Source organism: Hippoglossus stenolepis, chromosome 2 (assembly GCF_022539355.2).
Source record: "Hippoglossus stenolepis isolate QCI-W04-F060 chromosome 2, HSTE1.2, whole genome shotgun sequence".
Lineage (NCBI taxonomy): Eukaryota > Metazoa > Chordata > Actinopteri > Pleuronectiformes > Pleuronectidae > Hippoglossus > Hippoglossus stenolepis.
In genome coordinates, this window is record NC_061484.1 from 28625015 (window position 1) to 28639238 (window position 14224).

General features: G+C 42.2%; 1 protein-coding gene across 1 annotated transcript in view; it reads left to right on the plus strand.

Annotated features, from left to right (window-relative positions):
• LOC118099583 (B-cell receptor CD22-like) overlaps positions 1-13891 on the plus strand; it is a 160185-nt gene extending 146294 nt beyond the window's left edge. Inside the window, exons 10-15 of the mRNA XM_047342434.1 lie at positions 8796-9056; positions 9878-10138; positions 10680-10770; positions 10887-10947; positions 12256-12428; positions 13461-13891. Coding sequence (XP_047198390.1) covers positions 8796-9056; positions 9878-10138; positions 10680-10770; positions 10887-10947; positions 12256-12428; positions 13461-13533 — 920 coding nt within the window. The 3' untranslated portion in view covers positions 13534-13891. The remainder of the gene's footprint in view (positions 1-8795; positions 9057-9877; positions 10139-10679; positions 10771-10886; positions 10948-12255; positions 12429-13460) is intronic.
• The last annotated feature ends 333 nt before the right edge of the window (positions 13892-14224 follow it).

Genomic DNA, 14224 nt, shown 5'->3' on the forward strand with positions numbered 1-14224 from the left:
AAAGATGAACTGATGAGGTTTTGGTGGTTGAAGGTTTGAGTATCACAGTGGCTCTACAAAACATGTTTTTCGCCTCTCGATCATGATAGGGTTAGGTTAGGGGTTGACTCCTCTCCAGCTAGTATTTTACTGTACGTACCAGATTTCAGCTGCGGCACACACACAACCAGCAGAGCCTCACCATGACGTCCACTACGCCTGGAAGGCCTGCTTCTCGTGAGAACCGGCAGATGCCATCTACTCCAACATAGCTCAAGTTCAACCCCAGAGAAATACTGGAGGAAGACGATATTGGGCAGCTTCAACCTGACAGCAGAGGGATTGATTACCTTTTCAATGACAAATGGTTCTAAGAAACGAGGGGCTAACCTCTTGGATACTGACTTTGGCGGGAATGTCTTTAGAGGGAAAGCTGCACAGACTGGACCTGGCTTATATGCAGGAGCAGGAATCCCACGTCTTCAGCGAGGCGCGGTTGGCTTCCCCACAGACCGAAGGAGAGCTGAGCGGGTGTCATTCCAGACTTTCCTACAGCGACGAAGGTGATGCTGAACAGAGGGTACAGCCAAATCAGCTCCTGGGGAGGGAAACAGGTGGTTGATAACCCAGAGAAGCCTAAAAGGGGACATACTCTGTGGCTGCGTTGGTTAAGGAATTGGCGGGCATATTCAATCCAGGTCAGGTGAGAACTCCAGGTTGAATGGCTGAGTGCTGAGATGCAACGCAGGGTGGGACTCCAGGTCCTGATTAGCTCTTTTTCTGTTTGTCCATTGGTCTGTGGTTGGAATCCTGACGATAGGCTGACCTTTGGCTCCAAGGGCCTGGCAAATGCCTTCCACACATGAGAGGTGAACTGGGACCCTGTCAGAAACGATGTCAGCTGGTATGTCGGTAGATTTGAAAACATGGTCAGTTAATAGGTTAGCAGTCTCCTGAGCAGATGGTAACTTTGGGCAGGGCATGAAATGGACAGCCTTGAAAATCGATCCACAATGGAAAGAACAACTGTGTTACTCAGAGGGAGGCATACTCAGTGACAAAATCCAAGGTGATGTGGGTGACTATAGGACGGTTAGAACCGGAAGTGACACCTTTCAGCAGGTGACAAGCAACGAGAATAAAAGGCACATGGGTGAAGCTTGTGATCTGAACCAGAATGTTGGGATAGAACTGCTCCTACCCCAGTATCCAGGCATCCACTTCCACTACAAGCATCCACTTCCACTACAAACTGCAGAGAGGGATCTGGTTGAACTAGCACAGGAGCAGAGATGAAGAGATTCTTTAGCTTGCAATATGCTGCCTCTGCCTCCGGTGTCCAGGAAAACTGCACAGAGGAAGAAGTTAGTTTACTGAGGGGAGCTGCCACTTGACTGAAACCCTTGATGAATCTGCGATAGAAGTTTGCAAAACCAAGAAAACTCTGCAATTTCTTGCGAGTAGTGGGTGTGGACCACTCAGATACCGCTTTGATCTTTTCTGGGTCCGTCTTCACCTGCCCACCCTCGATGATGTACCCCAGTGAACTCACAGAGCTGGTGTGAAACTCGCACTTCTCTGCTTTGACAAAAAGCTTATTTTCTAGTAGTCTCTGGAGAACTAGCCGGACATGGGACACATGCTCACTGAGGTCTTTGGAGAAAATGAGGATGTCATCTAAATAAACAAAAACAAAACGGTTCAGGAATTCACGAAGGACATCAATCACCAGTCCCTGAAAAACAGCTGGAGCATTGGTCTACCCAAAAGGCATAACTAGATATTCAAAATGCTCTAGGGGTGTGTTAAAAGCCGTCTTCCATTCATCCCCATCCCGAATCCGCACAAGATGGTAGGCATTGCGGAGGTCCAGCTTTGAGAAGACAGAGGCTCCCTGAAGGGGTTCAAAAGCAGAGCTGATTAGTGGAAGGGGGTATTTGTTCTTGATAGTGATGTTATTCAGGTCACGGAAGTCAATGCAAGGCCGGAGAGTCTTATCCTTCTTCTCGACAAAGAACAAACCAGCACAGAGGGGAAGAGGATTGGCTGATTATTCCAGCAGCTAACGACTCTTTAATATAATTTTCCATGGCCTCTCGTTCAGGGCGCGAGAGATTCAACATGATTTATAAAGTCCAGTCTCAAGAAAGTAAAGAAAGTGTTAGATTCACTGTCAGGCTGCAAAACTACTCTCACTGTTATTTGCATGAAATATATTTGAATAAGTTCACGCATCATTTCCAAAATAAAAGAACATTTCTTCATTTTAACAAGGGGATTTACTGGTGTTTGTCCGTTCATGCATGTTAATGATGAAAAGAGGAAGGAAGCCAAGGTCTTAACTGATCTATGATTTCTATCTCTCATCGTCACTGGCTGACAAACATCGTTTCTCAAGGGTGGAATCTAGCTGCTGATGTGGCTGCACCACAGAGACGTGTGAAGCAACGATGGGTTTGAGAGAAGCAGCGAGTTGCTTTGTCATCTTCCTTCTTTCTGTGTCAGGTACATCTACATTTACAGGAAAGCACTTTGTGTTATATCGTGCTAATGTTTGGGGTTTTCCTGCATTGTGAAGTTTGGATCATTGATTGGACAAAACAGTTATTGTGAAGATGTCACTTTAGTCTCTGCTCTGCGTAGAGGTGATGTTATTCTGAGTTTCTAGATATTGTTATGCCTCAGTGCCGGTGACACCCAGTGACCTCAGGCATCTTGACCATGAATGACCTGATTGGTCAAAGGTCAAGGCCACAGCGGCCACACCAACATGTTCTGGGCCTTTTGAACATGATATCTCAAATCTGCCTTTAAGGAATTTCTTGAAACTTTGACTTAAAGATGAACAGATTGGATTTTGTCATGATGGTCTCATATGAGGCAAGAAATAAATGTATGAATATTGAAACTGCACTGGTTGGAGGAGGCGCACAACCGAAGGGCAGTAATTCTAGTTAGGGAGTAAAATGTAAAGTGAATGTTTCATGGTGGTGACACCGGGTTCATCTGTTAAGAAGATGAGCTGGTGACCAGCAGGGAAAAACAGAAAGCTCCAAGATCACTGCTGCCATCACAGTTTGATTCAGCAGAGTAGGATCAGGCCCACAACAAAGAGAAACTCTCAGAACCCAACAAAGTTGAAGAGTAAGACACAGATTCCAGCCTGATCCCAGCTAGTATTTTACTGTACGACCAGATTTCAGCTGCGGCACACACACGACCAGCAGAGCCGCACGATGACGTCCACTACGCCAGCGTCTGCTTCACCCAGAACCGGGCAGATGCCATCTACTGCAACATAGGTCGAGTTCAACCCCAGAGAGAAACTGAGGAAGACGAGGAGGAGGAGGCTGAATACAGCGCTGTTCGATTTGACAGTGCAACAGGGTGAGCAGCTCCACACGTGAACATTTTCATCACTACACTTATTGAGGTTAAAAACTGTGGGTGTGAGTGGTTTATTCTGCCCTTCACAGAACAAGACGTGAAGAAGAGGGGGACGATTCATCTGCAGTGTACAGCACAGTCACCAAACACTGAAGAAACACAACATGAATCTGTTGTTTATATGTGGATTTTACAGCATCACGGAACCAGAAGAAATAAAACATATAGACATGTGCAGTGTTTGTAAAGGTTTGTTTTCTTTCTTGATGGGTTGGTTAACCCAGATTACAAATTCTCTCACTTCTCACTTTGGAAGCCACGAAAGGTAAAAGTAAGAAAGTTGTTCTTCTTCTCCCATAATTGAAAATATTTCCCAGGCTCAACCAGGTGTAGAGTTAGCCTCAGGTTAGGCTAACGCTAACCGTAATGTATGTTACTGTCAAAATGTTACAAATAACAATAATATTCACTTCTAAATATTATAAATTGTAATTAGTTGTAACTAATATTAGAACAGCTAAAAGATTTTATAACAATCAATGGGAGTGACCAATAATCATTTTCTGGAGGGGGGTTTCAACAACAATATTTTGGATAATGTAAGTACACAAGTCAACAAATATATAGGTCTTGTCGTATTTATAAATCTAATGAAGAATTGTTCCATAATAATATTTAAAGGACTATTGAGGTCGTCAGCTGAGAATCATGAAGCACTTGACATAAAAACTAGGTCAACAAGTTTATTGCTAATAATGTTTCTGGACGATTAAAGTACATCAGTACATTTTGAAGATTTAACAGGAGATTGTTGCAGAAGTGACACCCGCTCATCCAGGAACACAAAAAAGCTTCATGTTATATATTCACGTTTCCATGGTGACATGTCAAACTTTGATGTTTCACCATGAAACAGGAATTTGTTTTAACTCAAATTTACAACGTCTAATCTTCACTAAACGTCACGTTTGATACTGAATATAAAGATGGACAACATGACAGCTACCCCCAAAGTGAAGCCAAATGATATCTGTCACCCCCTGGTGGCTGACTGCAGTATTGAGAAAAGTAAACCGTTGCGTCAACTGGCTGGATCGAGGGGGGGGGCAGGCCTGTTCAACGCTGCTTACAGCTTTAGTTGAGGATGATTCAGGTTTGGTGGGAACAGCCACTAAAGTCGTTTCTAACACTCTGTTAAATGAAGAAATTCACAGTTTGTATAAAACACAAGTTACTTCTTTGTTTCAGGTTTAATCTAACACCTTCTGGCTCAGCAAGCATGTAAGTGGAAAGAGGAAGGAAGTGGGATGTGTTAACAGTTTAAATTGATCTTTCTCTGACAGAATCTGTCTTTATTCTCAGACTCTTCTGTGTTGTAGGTAGACGTGTCTGTGATGTGACTGAGTTTCATCTTGTGCACATTATTTATCTGTGGACGTTTTTATTGTTTGAAGTCACAGACGAGAGCAGCAGCTACTATGAGTGTAACTGCAGCAGCGAGTGGATTTGTTGTCCTTCTTCTCACTGTGACAGGTACTGTACGTCTACATTCATGTTTCACTCTATTTTACACTCGGACTTCTGATTCACCTGAAGTGAGTTTGAGAAAGAAAGTAAAAATATAAATGAACCATTCATTCATTTTCAGATCACCACCTGTAAAGTGATGCAGAAAGAAAATATATGAAGGAATTATCATCAGTATTATTTTGTATCTTTGTTTAGAAGTTTCTATCGTCTAGAGTCTGAAACGTTATTATTATTATTATTATTATTATTATTATTATTATTATTATTATTATTATTATTATTATCATCATGACTGAGGTCCTCTCCTCTCGATGCAGGAATTGTCATCAGTGTGTGGAGTCATCAGTTGAAATGCTATGGAATGCTGCTCATGGAAATGTGTTTCTTTTCTACAGAAAGTAAAAAGTAAACTAAGTGTTCTCTGGTGTCGTTATGAATCTGATTCTCTGTGTTACAGTGGTACAGTGTGAGAATGGCTGGGATGTGAGTTACACTTCTACTGAGATCTGTGCCGTCAGAGGATCAACAGTGGACATTAACTGTACCTACACATACCCATCCACATTTAATAACCATGATACTACAGTTCAGGAAACTTTCTGGTTCATTCAAGAGAGTAATGGGATTCACGTTGATCTAAGGACTGATCCGGAGTATTCAGGTCGTGTGGAGTATCTCTGTGAAAACAACAAGTGCACTCTGAGAATCTCTAACCTGACAGAGAGCGACTCAGCTGTGTACAAGTTCAGGTTCACAACAAACCAAACTGAAGGGAGATTTACTGGTTCAGCTGGAGTCACTCTGTTTGTCACAGGTAACATTTACATCTGAACATTCATTCATTTATTTCCTACATCTTGTTTGGTTCACTTGAGTGTGTCTGTGCACTTTTATATGCATGTGTGTGTTGTCAGTTTGGACTAAAATGAATTCCTTATTCTCACACACAGATTTGCATGTGCAGGTGAGCAGATCAGTGCAGTCTGACTCTTATAACTGGGCAGAGCTCAGGTGTCAGAGCAGTTGTCGTCTTCCTGATCATCTGAACTACGTCTGGTACAAGAATCAACAGAAGGAGAAGAAGGAAGGAGCATCTTATACAGATAATTTTTATTCTGCAGACACAGTTTCCTGTGCTGTTAAAGGACACGAGGATTTCCGCTCTCCGTCAATGTGTGAGTTTAATCTACAGTATTTCACTAACAGCACCATCTGCTGGAGTATTTGAGATAATGCATTGTACCATAACTTCATGTGTCTTTAAATACTTTTTTCTGCATGGGCACATTGAACTCTTGGGATACTACTGTCAGTACTGACAAACTAGTGTAGTACTAGTACTAGTATTCTGCTTGTGTAAATAAAGATGGAAGACATGACTGCTCCCCAGAAGTGAAGCCAAAGCATTGTGATCGCCCCCTGGTGGCTGGCTGCAGTATAGAACATACATCCTGTCTCCTCCATGTTAGTGGGAATAACATGGACCAATCTAAAAAGTCAAATACATTTTTCTCAAAGATGGTTTGTGTCATGTTAGGTCGTTCTTATCACACTCTATTGTTCATGTTTCTCATAAGTTTGGTTTTAATTAGTTATTTGATGAAATGAAAATTAGATTAAACCTCATGATTGACAGCTGAAGCTGACTCAGGATTGGTCGAGCTCATGTATGGGCGGGACCTTGATACTGTGGCTCCATCTCCAGATCACTACTGTGCAGACTGTGGTTCCAAATGTGAAAGATGGCAGCGTTGGTATCCAGGATATTTTGGCTTCATTTCTGGAGAGTGGGAGGAAGTGGAGACGTGTCGTCCATCTTTGGTCGACTCTGCATAAAAGACACAGATCATTTCCTCCATATTGGCCAGTTTGCTCCATTATAAGAGCAACTTCTACAAGGTCCCTCATGTTCCTCACCTCCAACAGTGTGTTTCTCCCTCACACTGAAGTCTAAAGGGCACTTCCCTGTGTTTTTTGTGAACTGAAAGTTTCCTCATCTTGGCATCGTCATCATCTTAAAATGAAAACCTGCCGACTGGTGATTCACCAGAGAAAATACATGGAGTTAGTTTTATAAATGTATAAGTTTATCTTCTGATTCTCTGATGTGCTCTGTGTTACAGTGGTATGGAGTCAGAATGGCTGGGGTGTGAGTTACACTTCTACTGAGATCTGTGCCTTCAGAGGATCAACAGTGGACATTACCTGTACCTACACATACCCATCTTGGTTGAATGACCATGTTACTACAGTTCAGGAAACTTTCTGGTTCATTCAAGAGAGTAATGGGATTCACGTTGATCTAAGGACTGATCCGGAGTATTCAGGTCGTGTGGAGTATCTCTGTGAAAACAACAAGTGCACTCTGAGAATCTCTAACCTGAGAGAGAGCGACTCAGCTGTGTACAAGTTCAGGTTCACAACAAACCAACCTACTGGGAGTTTAACTGGTTCAGCTGGAGTCACTCTGTCTGTCACAGGTAACATTTACATTAGAGTCAGTTTGAAATGTTAGTGTGTATGTTGAAATAAAATCACATGTTTGTTCACAGACCCTCAGCTCCAGGTACATGTGAGGAGATCAACAGCCAATCCATATCCTACCTGGACAGAGCTGACCTGTCACAGCAGGTGTCAGCTCCCTGATCATCTTTCCTACGTTTGGTACAATAACAATGAACTTGTTGGACGAAAAAAATACTTTCACCTCCAACACTTTAATGCTGAAGACAGCTATCACTGTGCTATAGAAGGACATGAGCGTTTCCCTTCTCCTACATTGGGTGAGTTTGCGCCTCCTCATGAATCTACGATAATGTGGAAATAATTTAAATTTAAACTTTTAACAAATAATACAGACAGTGTTTTGATTGTATTCTCATCCTGTGTGTTAATATAAACTATCCTTCAGATGCTCCAAAGGTTCCCACTGTGTCAGTGAGTCCCTCTGGTGAGATCATGGAGGGCAGCTCAGTGACTCTGACCTGCAGCAGTGATGCTAACCCAGCAGCTAAATACACCTGGTACAAGAGAAGTGGAGATAAACAAGTTCAACCTCTCAGTGAAGAGACACAATTTGTCCTCAGCTCCATCCGGTCGTCAGACTCTGGAGAGTATTACTGCACAGCTGAGAATGAGCTGGGAAGGAGTTCAGCAAACATCTCTATTACTGTGACATGTGAGTGAAACACAGGTTATTAAGTGAAGATATATTGAATCTGTCCCATTCTTTGTCCTTTACATTTTAAATGTGCAGATATGGGTCGTTTGACTTCTGCCCCATAAATATTCACAGTCAGACCATCAGCAGCACAAAGAGGAATCCACCCAGCATCTGTTAAAACATCCATAAAGCTTTCACCATCCTCAGTAAACTTGAAAGATATTTCCTTCACTGTGCACATTCACGTGACGAGCAAACAGCTCTCAGCAGACAGACAGTGGTGAAAACAAAACCCTGCTCCTGTGCACACGTCACACATACACCTCCCAGCAGGGGGAGCAGTGGCTCATTAACAGTTTAAGAGACACGCCCACAAACAGGCCACTCTGAACAGGGCTCTTCACACGTTTTATTAGGAAGAAACTCTGTCTAATTGTGGAAAAGGGTCAGAATATGTCACGTTTAAGTCCACGTTACAAACTGGACTGTGGTTTGGAAATCTGTGGACATTCAGGGGAGTCTGGAAACAGTAGTGCAACAGGAAATCATTGAAAAAAACCTCTCACTTAACAACAAGAAGAATTTACCTGTGTCAGTTTAACAACCTTGCTGTTGTAACTCAGTGACTCCACTCACCTGAGCACCTTTGACTTTAACACATCATATCATATATGTCCCCAAATGTTAAACACAATGTCTGTCATCTCTTATCATCATTCTGTTTTCACACATACAGACGCTCCACAGTCCTCCTCTGTGTCAGTGAGTCCCTCTGGTGAGATCATGGAGGGCAGCTCGGTGACTCTGACCTGCAGCAGTGATGCTAACCCAGCAGCTAATTACACCTGGTACAAGGAGAACCGAACTCTGCTTCAAGGACCAGAGGGCGTTTATCGTCTCTCCTCCATCAGCTCTGGGGACAGCGGGGTCTACTCCTGCAAGTCTGAGAATCAGTACGGACGGATCAACTCCACGTCTCTACACTTAGACGTCCAGTGTGAGTAGAAAACATCCACATATCCATGAAACCCAGCACTATCTCGCAAATCTTATAGAAAGTTCCTGGGTCCGCCCCCTTATCTGGATTCACACCAAACTTTCCTGAGTTCTTCCCTGACCCGTACCTCATCCTACCTTCAGGTTTCATGCTAATCGACTCAGTAGTTTTTGTGTAATCTTGTTTAAAATCAACAACCAACAAACAAACAGACTGGGGTGAAAACATCTGTTGTTGCATAGCTACACTATATGACGTCATTTTCTAAACTCATAGTGACGACATTCCCACCATATGATCATAGATTATTTTTCAGTGTATATAAGCTTCAGGTCGTCTCTATAGTCCTATTAGAGGCAGGAATACAGCAGATAGGCAGTTTTAAGGATGCATGATGTAAATCTGTAACTTCTTTGTGACATTACTCATAAGTCATCTATCCATTATATGATGGGGAATAATGTTCTGATCAGTATATGATTTAGTCTCTCTGCTATTTGTGGAAATATCTTGGAAAATGCGTCTTTTGGGTCAAATCTTTGCTCATCTTGACCTCTGACCTTTGACCGATCAGCTGAAAAGTTAATATTCACTATAATATTCAGTAAGTTTGGTTCATGTGTTGAGTTATTTTGTACATTCACACACACGGGCTGAAAACAAAACCCTCAGTATCTGCTTCTGTCTGTGCTGGCGCCCCGGGTTAATAATGATCATCTATATTTAAGAAGCACTTATCAAAACCAGAGATTGAAAAGTTCTTCACTTTGGTTAATGAATATTTCTGAGTTGATTTCATGATCTTGCATGTTTTACACCAGATGCTCCAAAGCCTCCCTCTGTGTCAGTGAGTCCCTCTGGTGAGATCATGGAGGGAAGCTCGGTGACTCTGACCTGCAGCAGTGATGCTAACCCAGAAGCTAATTACACCTGGTCCAAGGAGGACGAGGACTCACCAAAAGCATCAGGACAAATCTTCACCATCACTGATATCACAGCTGAACATGGTGGAAATTATCAGTGTGAGGCCCAGAACACACAAGGACGTAGTAACGCCACCTTACATCTGACTGTTGCAGCAGGTGAGTCATGTGAAGTCCTAACACCTTTAAAGGTTCTGGAGCTGTGGATTGACTTTAGCCTGACTTTCTTTGTCCTTTACATTTTAAATGTGCAGATATGGGTCGTTTGACTTCTTCCCCATAAATATTCACAGTCAGACCATCAGCAGCACAAAGAGGAATCCACCCAGCGTCAGTTAAAACATCCATAAAGCTTTCACCATCCTCAGTAAACTTGAAAGATATTTCCTTCACTGTGCACATTCATGTAACGAGCAAACAGCTCTCAGCAGACAGACAGTGGTGAAAACAAAACCCTGCTCCTGTGCACATGTCACACATACACCTCCCAGCAGGGGGAGCAGTGGCTCATTAACATTTTAAGAGACACGCCCACACACAGGCCACTCTGAACAGGGCTCTTCACACGTTTTATTAGAAAAGAAACTGTCTTTATATTCAGTCAGAACATCGAGAAAAGTTGTTTTTGTAAATGTTTCGTCCTGCACCTTTAAGTATTGTGATTTTGTGAAATGATAAAGTAAAAGTTATTTCATCATAGTTTCACCTGGATCATTGATATCAGCACTCATTGGATCAGCTGCTGCAGTTTTCCTCGCTGTGACTCTCCTCTCCGTGTTCCTACTGATCAGGTGAGCAAATCTGTTCCACTAAAGCTTTGTACGATGAATTCCTGAAAATCTGTCCTGTTAAATTACATCAACTCAATTATTATGTATATTGTTTGTTATTTGGTTCAATTGATCAGAAGAAAGAGAAACTCTCAGCAATCTGCTGATCCTGGGGACAGACTTGACCACAGTGAGCAGGTGAGACACAGTTCAGCGTCCAATCCTTTCAAACGCCACTATTTCTCATGTCAAACCCTTTTCTCTGTCATGTGAAGATTAAAAACTAGTTATTAAAATCACAGTCAAAATTGCCATTGTAAAAACAATCATCTGGTGTTTGAATTTCCTTCTGGTAATCTATCCATTTAAGCAAATTGCTGAGTGTTATAATTTTCTGTGCTGTGCGGTTTGTTCAACAGTTTTTGCTGAACTATGACACTTGATGCTGCTCTAAGTTTGTTGATTTGTAACATGTGCTGCTTTAAATCTTGTCAAAGTTTGTGAAAGATTGTATTGATTGGTTCAGATATCTTTAGTGTGGAGCACTGTAATGTGGAGCAGATCACCATTGGGTGTGGCTGTGTAACACGTTGATTTTGCGTTGTTCTGTCTGAGACTAAGTGTGTGTGAGACTGCTGTTCGTAGTCTGTGTCGTTGGGACAAATAAAGTCAGTGTTGGCTGCGTGTGGATGCAGCTCTATAATTAAAGGTTGATCGACAGAGCAGTCGTGTTCTTTCATATCTGTATTTAGTGAGTATGTTGCCCTTTGACGTGAATTTGAGGTAATTGTGTTACGAGTTTGGAGAGATAGCGCTGTGTGGCATTGAGTGTCGGTGAGTAGGGCGTGGTGCATCGGCGAGACGGAGAGTTGTGTACTCGTTGCTGGTCGGAACAAGACTGAGAGAAAGAAGGGAGTTAAGGGGGTGTGGCCTATCCCCCTTCCTTCTCGCTCCTTCTAGTTTCTGTGAGCCTGACTTTTCTTTTTTTAAGTGCCTCTGTGTCTGTAGACCTGCAGTTGTATTAAAGTGTTAAATGAATGAAGTGTTATACAATTAAATGATACACACTATACACCCAAAATATAGTGCTAAAGAGTTTTTATCAATGATTTGCTGACAGATAGTTTTGGGGTCTAGGGATTATATTGTGTGTAGCTCGACCTCTAATTAAATGATGTTACACAACTTGTTTCGACCAAACTTGGCTGCAGTACGTGAACATCCAGCTCCCAGATGTAGTCTTATCTGGACACAACCGATGTGAAAGCGCACACACAAGTGGCTCACATACACACTAAGTGAGAAGTTTGTAGTGTTAGTGTTTGGAATTCAAACTGAAGACCTTCCCTCCTTTTGGTTTTTAGTAGAACCACATGTTTCCTGTCCTTGAAACACGTCTGGTGTAGAAGGAGGCGGTTTAAATAAATCAATAGCTGCTATAGTTGGACTCTAACGTTGTCCATACTGCCACATGTACAAGATTCAAAAGCAAATTTGTGTTTGCAGCGTCTACCCAATCAGTCTGAGGAAAACTGTGACCTTCACTATGCCAGTGTCCACTTCATGAAGAGACAGACGGATCCCATCTACTCCAACGTCGGATCAGCTGAACCCAGCAAACACAAGGAGGCGGAGGAGGTTGCGTACGCTTCTGTCAACTTTAACAGATCTGCCCCGAGGTGAGCAGCTCTTCATTCAGGACCATTATCCTCACTAACACCACAAAACATCATAAACAGAGATATATCCTATAGAAGTCATTTGTTTTTACACTTTCATTTTCTTGTTTTGTTTAAACATGTGTATTTGTTAAAGGAGACATATTCTGCTCATATTCAGTTTGATCATTTTAATTAGTGTTGTGACTTTAAAATGTTTAATGTTCAGAAAACATCACTTTCCTCAGACTGTCTATTGCTGCAGCTCCTCTTTTCAGCCTCTGTCTCAAACACTTGGTTTTAGCTCCTGTCTCTTTAAGGCCCCCCCTCCTGATAATGCCCAGTCTGCTCTGATTGGTCACCCGGCCCACTCTGTTGTGATTGGTTAACCACTTCCTGTGCGTGTAGGAAATCCTCCACTCTCACTTTACGAGGGACACATTCAATCTCAAATCATTTCTTATAGTTTAACTAGCGTTTCCGTGGTGAACGACATGTTTGTTTGAACCCGTGTGCAGCGGGCTCTCGTTTGGTGGGTGTGTCAGAGGTGTTCCCCAATCAGCAGCGACTGTTTTAAAAAGGCAGTGACACAATGGATTCTAAAGTTCTCTACAGATGCTGGTGTTAGAAGCTGCTGTTCCAGACGACGGAAGCAGAGACTGTGACATTCAGCCTGTATTGAAGCATTCAACACGTATTTTAACCCACATCATCTACCTCCGAGATGTTTTCCACGAGAACGCCAAGAATGACCTCCTCCGCTAACACTTCAGAACACGAAAGGTGTTCAACGCACCACTGTTTACGTTTAAATACTGCTTATGCATTGCTACAGCCCTGGCTTCTGCCGATGATGCAGAGGTACGGGCGGGACTACTGGTGAGGTGTTTCAGGAGCTTCATGTTTTCTGTGGGGCAGAGGAGCTCGTTTTACCAGGAGAGGAGCTCAGACTTTGGGCTTTTTAACTTTGCAGAACTTTGAAACTCAATATGTCTCCTTTAATGCTACGTCTCCATGACCTCCTGATCATTTATTTGTTTTATCTCCTTTCAGAACCAGAGGTCAGGACACTGGAGAGGATCCAGCTGCATTGTACAGCACAGTCAAAAAACCTCCTGCTGTTTAGACCAACGTCTGGAAATCACCTCAGTCCCGATGGAAATATCTCAACAGCTGCGGGCTGGATTTGAATAGAAGTTCATACAACTGTTCATGGTCCCCACAGGATGAATCCTACTTTGGTGACAGTCAGACTCCAGCATCATTGTTGAAGTGAATGTTCAGTTTTAAGTGACTTGTCTTGACAGCTAATGGATAAATTGCCCCGAGGATGAATCCAAACGACTTCGGTGACTCGACTTTTATCTGAAATATATCAGCAACTTGTAGAAGTTGTTAAAAACGCCACATTTAGCCTGAAAGAAAAATATCAAACATTTTATAACTTACAGCTTCAAACATGAAAATATCTGCGGTGTGTGTCAGACGGTCAACAAACTGTAAACTTGTAATTAACTTTTTCTATTCATAAAATAATCCAACAAGCATTATTAGTTAGTTGTAGTGTGACACTGCTGCCACTAGATGGTAGTAAAGAGTTTTACTGATAAAACCACAGAGAGGATTCTGTCTCTTTCACTTCTTTCTGTTTCTACACTATTGTTTCCATCATTTCCATTTACCGATTTTTTCCACTTATTTTACCACATTATTATCAAAAAACTTGTCTATCTCACTATCTTCTTCATTTCTACTATTATTTCTCATATCTGAATACGTTTTTGTAATTTGTTTTGTTGTGTATGGTTTTGTTCTGC